This window comes from Sinohyriopsis cumingii, chromosome 4 (genome assembly GCF_028554795.1).
Source record: "Sinohyriopsis cumingii isolate HCF-2022 chromosome 4, ASM2855479v2, whole genome shotgun sequence".
Lineage (NCBI taxonomy): Eukaryota > Metazoa > Mollusca > Bivalvia > Unionida > Unionidae > Sinohyriopsis > Sinohyriopsis cumingii.
The window spans coordinates 5,118,671-5,132,712 of record NC_142964.1 but is presented as its reverse complement, the minus strand read 5'-3'; the positions used below and the strand labels follow the sequence as shown (position 1 = coordinate 5,132,712).

Genomic DNA, 14,042 nt, shown 5'->3' with positions numbered 1-14,042 from the left:
TCACTATGATCCTCTAAATAAATACCAGTCTGGAAGTATCACTATGATCCTCCAGTCTGGTAAGTATCACTATGATCCTCTAAATAAATACCAGTCTGGGAAGTATCACTATAATCCTCTAAATAAATACCAGTCTGGGAAGTATCACTATGATCCTCTACACAAATACCAGTCTGGGAAGTATCACTATGATCCTCTACATAAATACCAGTCTGGGAAGTATCACTATGATCTCTACATAAATACCAGTCTGGGAAGTATCACTATGATCCTCTACATAAATACCAGTCTGGGAAGTATCACTATGTTCCTCTACATAAATACCAGTCTGGGAAGTATCACTATGATCCTCTAAATAAATACCAGTCTGGGAAGTATCACTATGATCCTCCAGTCTGGGAATTATCACTATGATCCTCCAGCCTGGGAAGTATCATTATGATCCTCTAAATAAATACCAGTCTGGGAAGTATCACTATGATCCTCTACATAAATACCAGTCTGGGAAATATCACTATGATCCTCCAGTCTGGGAAATATCACTATGATCCTCCAGTCTGGGAAGTATCACTATGATCCTCCAGTCTGGGAAGTATCACAATGATCCTCCAGTCTGGGAAGTATCACTATGATCCTCTAAATAAATACCAGTCTGGGAAGTATCACTATGATCCTCTAAATAAATACCAGTCTGGGAAGTATCACTATGATCCTGTACATAAATACCAGTATGGGAAGTACCACTATGATCCTCTACATAAATACCAGTCTGGGAAGTATAACTATGATCCTGTACATAAATACCAGTATGGGAAGTATCACTATGATCCTGTACATAAATACCAGTATGGGAAGTACCACTATGATCCTCTACATAAATACCAGTTTGGGAAGTATCACTATGATCCTCTACATAAATACCAGTCTGGGAAGTATCACTATGATCCTCTGCATAAATACCAGTCAGGGAAGTATCAATATAACATCAATGAGTCTCTTTTCGAAAGTCAAAGTTATTTGATTCATATTAGAAAGAGAAAAGGATTTGTGCTGTTTCATCTAACTTCTGATTTCAAGTATATATCATAGAGCAAGATCTATACTCCAATCATGCGACAGTACATTTGGGTCTATGCACAAAATATATGGGTGTGTGTGATTTGGATTTTTAGTGTAGCTTTAACAATTTTTCAGTCATATCGCTACAATATCTGTAGTGTGGCAGTTTAAAGTACTGTATAGCACTGGGGCATCATGCCGCAGACATGTAGCATGATGTCCCATCCAATCACATTATCCTGACACCAGGCCAACCAGTCCTAACACTAACCTCTTAATGCTAAGCGCCAAGCGAGGCGGCTGTTAGTACCATTTTTGTAAGTCTTCGGTATGACTCAGCCGAAGCTTAAACCCACGACCTCCGGCTTCCGAGGCAGATGCTCTAACCATTAGGCCACCAGAGCGGTCACAAAATATATGGATAAATGTGGAGATGATATAATATGCTGATGACATGTGTGAATATTACTGTAATACACAACTTACAATACAATATATATCACACACAAAATGAATAATCGGAAAACAATATTTATGGCCATTGAAGAAAAAAAGTACTTTGTAAAAAATATATGTTGTTTTTAATTCCTTCTACACCAGCAATCCTACAGCATCAAAATGGCAACATTATTAATTCATCTGTAAATAAAAATAGTTCTGGTCCCACTTTCATTAAGACAAGCCTCAAGGTTAAGTGTAAATTTAAGACACCTGATTGGAGAACTGTATGCCAGGTTTAAATTTTCATCCAATGTGACTACTGGATATTAAGACTAAAGTTTAAGTTGAGACTTAAATATAGTTTGTGAAACAAAAGATTTTTACTCCTAACCCTTGGTAACATGTGACCTTGGAAGCTATCTTGGTAAACATTTTATTGCTATAGAAAGCTCTAAAAATGATAGAGTATTTTAGATGTCCACAACTTACTGCAAAAAGGTCATCTTCCTCTACTTGCTGACAAGTTACACAATCCTTTAAAAGTTCACCAATTATTTCTGGGAATTGTTCACAGACAGAGACAGGTAGGTCTGCTCCAAAGTCATACAGAAATCGGACTACTTCTATCTGACCACCTGCGATAAGAAAAAAAGAAAATCTTCATCTATAAAGTATGAGATATCTAGAGAAAATGCCATACAAGTGTATTATCTTATTCATAATTGTCACTCTTTGTAACAGTTAAAAGATCCACACAAGTGTACCATCTTAGGCACAATGGTCCCTCACCATAACAGTTAAAAGATCCACACAAGTGTACCATCTTAGGCACAATGGTCCCTCACCATAACAGTTAAAAGATCCACACAAGTGTACCATCTTAGGCACAATGGTCCCTCACCATAACAGTTAAAAGATCCACACAAGTGTACCATCTTAGGTACAATGGTCCCTCACTATAATAGTTAAAAGATCCACACAAGTGTACCATCTTAGGCACAATGGTCTCTCACCATAACAGTTAAAAGATCCACACAAGTGTACCATCTTAGGCACAATGGTCCCTCACCATAACAGTTAAAAGATCCACACAAGTGTACCATCTTAGGTACAAAGGTCCCTCACCATAACAGTTAAAGAGCCACACAAGTGTACCATATTAGGTACAATGGTCCCTCACCATAACAGTTAAAAGAGCCACACAAGTGTACCATATTAGGTACAATGGTCCCTCACCATAACAGTTAAAGAGCCACACAAGTGTACCATATTAGGTACAATGGTCCCTCACCATATCATTTATTTCAAAGATTAGTTATGAATTCTTGCAAATCTTGAATATGATAATCAGTTGCTAATACACAAGCAAGAGTAACATGAGTATACAGTACTTTCCAACTATATAGCCCTTCATTATAACAGTTAGTTCCTTCATCATAGCACAGTTAGGCCCTTCACTGTAACATAGTCAGGCCCTTCTACACAGTTAGACCCTTCATTATAACACAGGCCCTTCAATGTAACACAGTTGGGCCCTTCACTGTAAGACAGTTAGGCCCTTCACTGCAACATAGTCAGGCCCTTCATTATAACACAGCTAGGCCCTTCACTGTAACACAGTTGGGCCCTTCACTATAACACAGTTAAACCCTTCATTGTAACTGTTAAGTCCTTCATTATAGCACAGTTAAGCCCTTGATTATAACAAAAGCCCTTCATTATATTAGCGAGGCCCTTCATTATAACATATTCAGACCCTACACTATAACAATTAGACCATTCATTATAACATAGGCCCTTCATTATAACAGGTAGGTCCTGCATTATAACACAGTTAGGCTCTTCACTGTAACAGTTAGGCCTTAAATGATAATATAGGTAGGTCCTTCACTACAACAGTCAGACCCTACATTATAACAGTTTGGCCTTTCATTGTAACATGGTTCTTTTTATTAAGGCAACTATGATCTTGGATACTATTTTATTATACAGAAGTAAAATTTTATGTACAATGTACTTCACTGTAAGACAGTCAGACTATAAGGTGGTATGTTCTGTGGCTTCCATGGACAGTGTTATGACTGAGTACTGTACTGCTAAATGAAAAACACTGTTGAAGTTAACAGAATTATAAGGTGGTATATGCTCTGGCTTCCATGGACAGTGTAATGATTGGTAATTGAAAAACACTGTTGAAATTAAAAGAATCTAATATGGTCCTCAAATTAGTTTAGAATCACAAATTTGCAAGGTTTTTAAGTAACATGGGTGAAAGATGGGAACCTATTTTTTAAAAATGGAATCAATGTGTCAATGCATTTGTGACTCATAAGGTTAAAGTTAACACCGACTTTGGCTAAAAAATGCCATTGTCATGGTCGCTCAGTGGTTAGCATGTTATACTGGTGACCAAATCCTACCATTGGATCAGCCTGAGTCAACCACCATGGTGTGTCCCTAATGGACAATTTCCACTGTACTATAAACAAATATAATGTTTTATGCCATGCTGTAAAACCATAACTAAACGAAAATTACTGAAAAAGCTTTCCAGGTGCTGGTATAACAGTTACTTGTCTTCTAAAAGCAGGATATTTTTTACTTACAAACTGAAACTTATAGTTTATTTGTCTTACTTAAAGTGTATTTGTCTTACTTGTACAAGCAGCATACAATGGTGTTTTCTTCTCACAGTCCTCAAAACTGGTAACAAGTTGCAGAGGATGGTTGATATCCATTCCAGGAGAGATCCACATCTTCACCACAGACACATTTCCACTGAGACAGGCTGCATATAGCAGGCAGCTGCGAACATTTTCATCCTTAACCAGGCCTGAAAAGTATTCAAATTTTACTGCCTCACATACAATGAAGAACCATACAGGATTTAAAGTGTTCAAAACTTTGCAAACATGTATATGCTTTTTTTTACACCATAAACTATGACTCCAAATAATTCCATTTCCAAATACATTCCATATTCCATTTCCAAACAGATTTCATTTCCAAATACATTGCATTTCCAAATATATTTAATTTCCAAATACATTCCATTTCCAAATATATTTAATTTCCAAATACATTCCATTTCCAAATATATTTAATTTCCAAATACATTCCATTTCCAAATATATTTCATTTCCAAATACATTCCATTTCCAAATATATTTCATTTCCAAATACATTTCATTTCCAATTGCATTTCAGCCATCATCTTGTCACTTTTTGTTTACAACACAGAAATTCTTTCTGATTTGGCATTTACCACTTTCATTCATCATTTCTTTTCCACTTAACTTTTTTGTGGCTGCATTTACCACTTCCTTTCATCATTTCTGTTCATTTTAATTTTTTCTGAATTGCATTTACGACTTCCATTCATCATTTCTTTTCATTTTAAATTTTTTCTGGATTGCATTTACCACTTCATTTCATCATTTCTGTTCATTTTAATTTTTTTCTGGATTGCGTTTAACACTACCATTCATCATTTCTTTTCATTTTAATTTTTTTCTGGATTGCGTTTAACACTTCCATTCATCATTTCTTTTCATTTTAATTTTTTTCTGGATTGCATTTATGTAAACTGGGATTTCAATTTTTAGTGCTTTTAATTTTTTCTGGATTGTATTTATGTAGTAAGCTGGGATTTCAATTTTTTGTGCTTTTAAATGTAAAAAGCAATTAGCTTTAAATGGAAAAAGCAATTAGCTTTAAATGGAAAATTATTGGTTTCCAATGGAAAAGCTATTGCTTTTAAATGGAAGACTATTGGTTTCCAATGGAAAAGCTATTAATTTCACACATTTCATTGCTAAAATTGTGCTTCAATAAAAACAAAATGCATAAAACTGAAGAGACAGCATTAAATTTCCAAGAAATAAAAATATTAACACAACTGTAATAATTGTTAGTTGTTGTTGTTGTAATGGGGTTTAACACCATTTTCAGCACAGGATAGGCTATACATGGCAGCCAGTATTAATGGTGGAGGAAGAACCCGGGAAAACCCTGGAAAGAACCACCGACCCATGAGAAGCTACCAGCAAGCTTTCTCAAATACACACATTAGCCAAGCCCGAGACTCGAACCCATGCAGACAGAGGTGAGATGGCAGTGATCCGTAACAGTGAGCGTTTTAGACCACTCGGGTCCCCAATAATTGTTAATATATGGTTGTGTAATATTTGTCAACAAATTTTATTTCTTATTTCATTCTGTTTAGAAATAAAAATTGTGCAAAATAATACAGCCACAGGAAATAATGTCATCATATCAATGACAGTTGTTTAAGGAATTTCATGGTATATAAATTGTCTGTGTAAAGAATAAAATATCTGATCCAAAAATGTCAGGCAAAGGAGCTTTCAACTGCAGAATTTTAGCAGCAGCCAGAAATATGTGTAAATTGATATTCATGAATTATGCATTAAATCGATTTGCATTTCATTTTCTTTTTATTTCATTTCATTTGCATTCATTTTATATGTCACTAACATTCATTTTATATGTCACTAACATTCATTTTATATGTCATTAACATTCATTTTATATGACACTAACATTCATTTTATGTCACTAACATATGTCACTAACATTCATTTTATGTCACTAACATTCATTTTATATGTCACTAACATATGTCACTAACATTCATTTTATATGTCACTAACATATGTCATTAACATTCATTCTATATGTCATTAACATTCATTCTATATGTCACTAACATATGTCACTAACATTCATTTTATATGTCACTAACATTCATTTTATATGTCACTAACATTCATTTTATATGTCACTAACATTCATTTTATATGTCACTAACATTCATTCTATATGTCATTAACATTCATTCTATATGTCACTAACATTCATTCTATATGTCACTAACATGTCACTAACATTCATTCTATATGTCACTAACATTCATTTTATGTCATTAACATTCATTCTATATGTCATTAACATTCATTCTATATGTCACTAACATATGTCACTAACATTCATTTTATATGTCACTAACATTCATTCTATATGTCATTAACATTCATTCTATATGTCACTAACATATGTCACTAACATTCATTTTATATGTCACTAACATTCATTTTATATGTCACTAACATATGTCACTAACATTCATTCTATATGTCACTAACATGTCACTAACATTCATTCTATATGTCATTAACATTCATTCTATATGTCACTAACATTCATTCTATATGTCATTAACATTCATTCTATATGTCATTAACATTCATTCTATATGTCACTAACATATGTCACTAACATTCATTTTATATGTCACTAACATTCATTCTATATGTCATTAACATTCATTCTATATGTCACTAACATATGTCACTAACATTCATTTTATATGTCACTAACATTCATTTTATATGTCACTAACATATGTCACTAACATTCATTTTATATGTCACTAACATATGTCACTAACATTCATTCTATATGTCACTAACATATGTCACTAACATTCATTCTATATGTCACTAACATTCATTTTATATGTCACTAACATTCATTTTATATGTCACTAACATTCATTTTATATGTCATTAACATTCATTTTATATGACACTAACATTCATTTTATGTCACTAACATATGTCACTAACATTCATTTTATATGTCACTAACATTCATTTTATATGTCACTAACATATGTCACTAACATTCATTTTATATGTCACTAACATATGTCATTAACATTCATTTTATATGTCACTAACATTCATTCTATATGTCATTAACATTCATTCTATATGTCAATAACATTCATTTTATATGTCACTAACATTCATTTTATATGTCACTAACATTCATTCTATATGTCATTAACATTCATTTTATATTTCACTAACATTCATTCTATATGTCACTAACATTCATTCTATATGTCACTAACATTCATTCTATATGTCACTAACATTCATTTTATATGTCACTAACATTCATTCTATATGTCACTAACATTCATTTCATATGTCATTAACATTCATTTTATATGTCACTAACATTCATTTTGTGTCATTAACATTCATTTTATATGTCATTAACATTCATTCTATATGTCACTAACATATGTCACTAACATTCATTTTATATGTCACTAACATTCATTTTATATGTCACTAACATATGTCACTAACATTCATTCTATATGTCACTAACATATGTCACTAACATTCATTCTATATGTCATTAACATTCATTCTATATGTCACTAACATTCATTCTATATGTCATTAACATTCATTCTATATGTCATTAACATTCATTCTATATGTCACTAACATGTCACTAACATTCATTTTATATGTCACTAACATTCATTCTATATGTCATTAACATTCATTCTATATGTCACTAACATATGTCACTAACATTCATTTTATATGTCACTAACATTCATTTTATATGTCACTAACATATGTCACTAACATTCATTTTATATGTCACTAACATATGTCACTAACATTCATTCTATATGTCACTAACATATGTCACTAACATTCATTCTATATGTCACTAACATATGTCACTAACATTCATTCTATATGTCACTAACATTCATTCTATATGTCATTAACATTCATTCTATATGTCATTAACATTCATTTTATATGTCACTAACATTCATTTTATATGTCACTAACATTCATTCTATATGTCACTAACATATGTCACTAACATTCATTCTATATGTCACTAACATTCATTCTATATGTCATTAACATTCATTTTATATGTCATTAACATTCATTTTATATGTCACTAACATTCATTCTATATGTCATTAACATTCATTCTATATGTCATTAACATTCATTCTATATGTCACTAACATTCATTTTATATGTCATTAACATTCATTTTATATGTCACTAACATTCATTTTATATGTCACTAACATTCATTTTATATGTCATTAACATTCATTTTATATGTCACTAACATTCATTTTATATGTCACTAACATTTATTTTATGTGTCACTAACATATGTCATTAACATTCATTTTATATGTCACTAACATTCATTTTATATGTCACTAACATTCATTTTATATGTCACTAACATTCATTTTATATGTCACTAACATTCATTTTATATGTCATTAACATTCATTTTATATGTCACTAACATTCATTTTATATGTCATTAACATTCATTTTATATGTCATTAACATTCATTTTATATGTCACTAACATATGTCACTAACATTCATTTTATATGTCACTAACATTCATTTTATATGTCACTAACATTTATATTCTATTTTCATTTCGCTGAAAAAATTACCCATTTCACGAACTGTAAGTATACTGCAACACTATAATACTGCAGGTGCTTTATCATTGAAAAGCCATGAACATCACTTTTTTGTAAAGTGCATGCAATTCTTTTGATCATCATATACAAAACTCCTGTTGAACTAATTAAATCTACATTGGTCTTGATTACAAAATATACTCCGAGTGTGTGCTTATGGGTCATGCACCATTTATGACACATGTCCTAAGAAGACTGCACATGGACTTTCATTGTATGGTAGCCAATAAGGACCAGAACTGACAAAACACAGCATTTGATCCTAGTGATCCTACATAAATCGGAAAGCAATAATCAATAAACATTTTTCAATTCGTTTTATGTCAATAATAACAATAACAGATTCCTCTGTGTGTGTGTGTGTGTGTGCGCCAGTTATCAATACTAGTTTGTACTGTTAGAATCAATATTTGAAGAAGGCAAGGTAAAAGCACAATTCTACAGATTTACCAAGTGCATTTAATGCAACTTCCACCGGCATGTTATGCTATGGCAGATCAGGATGCTATGGCAGATCAGGATCTTTGTTGCTTAGAGTTTCCTTGAACTTATAACCAAGTATATACAGTATGTCACAAGCATCAGACACCTGCACACAAGGCTTGTCTTAAGCTTGTGATGATTAAATGGGCACAATATGGCAACTGCCAATATTGGACACAACTTTCATTTTGTTGTGAAGCAACATAGCTCTTTTCTTTGCCCACATTTTATTTACAATTCATACAATGTTAAATAATATTTTTTTAAAATATGTACTGTTGTTATACATGGATTTCAACTAAAATTACATTTGTTAGTTTCATTCAATTGTTGGATTCTTTTGTTTTTTGTGGAAATATTCAGCAAGTGCAAACTTAGACATTCCTTCTTAATGGTAAGTTGAAATTTATGTTTATTATAATGCTACCATGCCTAAATTAGGCAAATAACTTGTTAATAAAGAATCATTCCCTCTGATGTAGATTAATCTGGGTCAGCCAACATATGCAGTTTCATTTACATTTATGTGCTATTTACAAAGATCTTTTTCATAGGAATAGATAGATGGAAACTGTACAAATTGTAACCATGCTGCAGTAACAAAACGGTTTAATATGTACTGAAAACAATATTAAATACCACAATAAATACAGCGTTCCAGGCTGCAGGTATATAAATGTATTATCTGATTATATGTGTCAAATGCCAACATGCATACACAGACTGGATTATAAGCCATATGGGTTTGATATGAATGCAAGCTTATTTTTAAAAGAAACACAGACTAGTACAGAAATAAGGGAGTCAGGTTGCATTCAGTCCAACCAACACTGTTCTTTAAAATGCATATGAATAGAGCGCTCAGACCAATTATGCTGCAAGTACTACAGAGCACATAACTAACTTGTATTGTTGACATTTTTACAAAGTCATATCCCCTGTAGATAAAAACTTTGACTCACGCGTTACACAATGTGTACCATCAGATCTGTGTAGGATGATACAGAAGGTGGGGATTTACCTTTAAAACAATGTACTAAAAAAGCATGTGCAATTCCATTGCTCCATCCCCAGGCACTTCTTGGGTATGTGGTATGGGCATTTCTTACTGTTAGGGCACCTTTTTGAGAGAAGGGACCTTTGTTGAGAGTCATGATATCAGAATGAAATTTATAACTAATCAATGAAATAATAAAGGTTTCCTTCTCAAACCGTAATTCAACAAGAATTATTCATAAGACAAAGAGAACAAATGAAAGGTAACAATGTGGACATTCTTTTCTTAAATATACAAAATCAAACTCCAAAACAAAAATGGAAGCTGACAATTTGCATGTTGTATAATGGATGGATTACTTTGTACACATTATCACTATTGATAACATCTCAACAACATAAATTAAAATTACAATAATTATAAATATTAATAACATTAATCAGTGAACAAAGTAAATATTCGAGCTGTAATTAAATTAAACTCTCACCACCACTTTTAACATAGTAACTTAATCAAACAGTACATGCTTCTATCCAGAATAGTATGCTTGACCAGGTAAGTTCAACTGCATTTCAAAATGCCCTTTCCACCCACCACTCATCAAAACATTTTGGTGTAAATTTTAAGACAATTGATTTAATGTACTTCTTAATGGATTTACTTACCATTAAAATATATGTCCTTGTGAAATGTGCATTTTATTAGTAGATTACTTCAGGTTCAGTATTGTTGATCTTTCATGTAGTATGTACAGTATAGAAGACTAATTCTAGAACTGCATTCATGTAGAATGTACAGTATAGGAGACTAACTCTAGAACTGCATTCATGTAGTATGTACAGTAAAAGCAGACTAGTTCTAGAACTGCATTCATGTAGTATGTACAATAAAGTAGACTCCGGGTTCTAGAACTGCATTCATGTAGTATGTACAGTAAAAGCAGACTAGTTCTAGAACTGCATTCATGTAGTATGTACAATAAAGTAGACTCCAGGTTCTAGAACTGCATTCATGTAGTATGTACAGTAAAAGCAGACTAGTTCTAGAACTGCATTCATGTAGTATGTACAATAAAGTAGACTCCGGGTTCTAGAACTGCATTCATATAGTATATACAATAAAGTAGACTCCAGATTCTAGAACTGCATTCATGTAGTATGTACAGTAAAAGCAGACTAGTTCTTGAACTGCATTTGTATATTATATACAATAAAGTAGACTCCAGGTTCTAGAACTGAATTCATGTAGTATGTACAGTAAAAGCAGACTAGTTCTAGAACTGCTTTCAAGTAGTATATACAGTAAAGCAGACTAGTTCTAGAACTGTATTCATATATTATATACAAAAAAAGTAGACTCCAGGTTCTAGAACTGAATTCATGTAGTATGTACAGTAAAAGCAGACTAGTTCTAGAACTGCTTTCATGTAGTATGTACAGTAAAATCAGACTAGTTCTAGAACTGCATTCATATTTTATATACAATAAAGTAGACTCCAGGTTCTTGAACTGCATTCATGTATTATGTACAGCAAAATCAGACTAGTTCCAGAAAAGCATTCATGTGATACGTACAGTAAAAGCAGACTAGTTCTAGAACTGCATTCATATAGTATATACAATAAAGTAGACTCCAGATTCTAGAACTGCATTCATGTAGTATGTACAGCAAAAGCAGACTAGTTCTAGAACTGCTTTCATGCAGTATGTACAGTAAAAGCAGACTAGTTCTAGAACTGCATTCATGTAGTATATACAGTAAAGCAGACTAGTTCTAGAACTGCATCCATATATTATATACAATAAAGTAGACTCCAGGTTCTTGAACTGCATCCATGTAGTATGTACAGCAAAAGAAGACTAGTTCTAGAACTGCATTCATGTAGTATGTACAGTAAAATCAGATTAGTTCTAGAACTGCATTCATGTAGCATGTACAATAAAGTAGACTAGTTCTAGAACTGCATTCATGTAGTATGTACAGTAAAAGCAGACTAGTTCTAGAACTGCATTTATATATTATATACAATAAAGTAGACTCCAGGTTCTTGAACTGCATTCATGTAGTATGTACAGTAAAAGTAGACTAGTTTGAGAACTGCATTCATGTAGTATGTACAGTAAAATCAGATTAGTTCTAGAACTGCATTCATGTAGCATGTACAATAAAGTAGACTAGTTCTAGAACTGCATTGATATATTATATACAATAAAGTAGACTCCAGATTCTAGAACTGCATTCATGTAGTATGTACAGTAAAAGCAGACTAGTTCTAGAACTGCATTTGTATATTATATACAATAAAGTAGACTCCAGGTTCTTGAACTGCATTCATGTATTATGTATAGCAAAAGCAGACTACTCCTGGAACTGCATTCATGTAGTATGTACAGTAAAAGCAGACTAGTTCTTGAACTGCATTAATTTAGTATGTACAGTATAGGAGACTAATTCTAGAAATGCATTCATATAGTATGTACAGTAAAAGCAGTCTAGTTCTAGAACTGCATTCATATATTATATACAATAAAGGAGACTCAGGGTTCTTGAACGGCATTCATGTAGTATGTACAGCAAAATCAGACTAGTTCTAGAACTGCATTCATGTAGTATATGTACAGTAAAGCAAGCTAGTTCTAGAACTGCATTCATGTAGTATGTACAGTAAAAGCAGACTAGTTCTTGAACTGCATTCATATAGTATGTACAGTAAAAGCAGACTAGTTCTTGAACTGCATTCATGTAGTATATGTACAGTAAAGCAGGCTAGTTCTAAAACTGCATTTATGTAGTAGATACAGGAAAGCAGAATAGCTCTAGAACTGCATTCATATATTATATAGAATAAAGTAGACTCCAGGGTCTAGAACTGCATTCATGTAGTATGTACAGTAAAAGCAGACTAGTTCTAGAACTGCATTCATGTAGTATGTACAGCAAAAGCAGACTAGTTCTAGAAGTGCATTCACATAGTATGTACAGTAAAAGCAGACTATTTCTAGAACTGCATTCATGTAGATAGTGTAGTAAAAGCAGACTAGTTCTTGAACTGCATTCATGTAATATATGTATAGTAAAGCAAGCTAGTTCTAGAACTGCATTCATGTAGTATGTACAGTAAAAGCAGACTAGTTCTAGAACTGCTTTCATGTAGTATGTACAGTAAAAGCAGACTAGTTCTTGAACTGCATTCATGTAGTATATGTACAGCAAAGCAGGCTAGTTCTAGAACTGCATTCATATATTATATACAATAAAGTAGACTCCAGGTTCTAGAACTGCATTCATGTAGTATGTACAGTAAAAGCAGACTATTTCTAGAACTGATTCATGTAGTATGTACAGCAAAAGCAGACTAGTTCTAGAACTGCATTCATGTAGTATGTACAGTATAGGAGACTAAGTCTAGAACTGCATTCACATAGTATGTACAGTAAAAGCAGACTATTTCTAGAACTGCATTCACATAGTATGTACAGTAAAAGCAGACTATTTCTAGAACTGCATTCATATAGTATGTATAGTAAAAGCAGACTAGTTCTTGAACTGCATTCATGTAGTATATGTACAGTAAAAGCAGACTAGTTCTAGAACTGCATTCATGTAGTATGTACAGCAAAAGCAGACTAGTTCTAGAACTGCTTTCATGTAGTATGTACAGTAAAGCAGACTAGTTCTAGAACTGCATTCATGTAG

The 14,042-nt window shown here is 32.5% G+C and overlaps 1 protein-coding gene across 2 annotated transcripts in view; it reads right to left on the bottom strand.

Annotated features, from left to right (window-relative positions):
- The window catches only part of LOC149800564 (leucine-rich repeat serine/threonine-protein kinase 1-like), a 231,780-nt gene that overhangs the window by 178,032 nt on the left and 39,706 nt on the right, over nt 1-14,042 (bottom strand). For both annotated transcript variants that reach the window (XM_089954509.1, XM_089954510.1), the window contains 2 exons: nt 4,157-4,333; nt 1,990-2,135 (listed from right to left, as the gene is read on the bottom strand). In XM_089954509.1, coding sequence (XP_089810635.1) covers nt 1,990-2,135; nt 4,157-4,333 — 323 coding nt within the window. The remainder of the gene's footprint in view (nt 1-1,989; nt 2,136-4,156; nt 4,334-14,042) is intronic.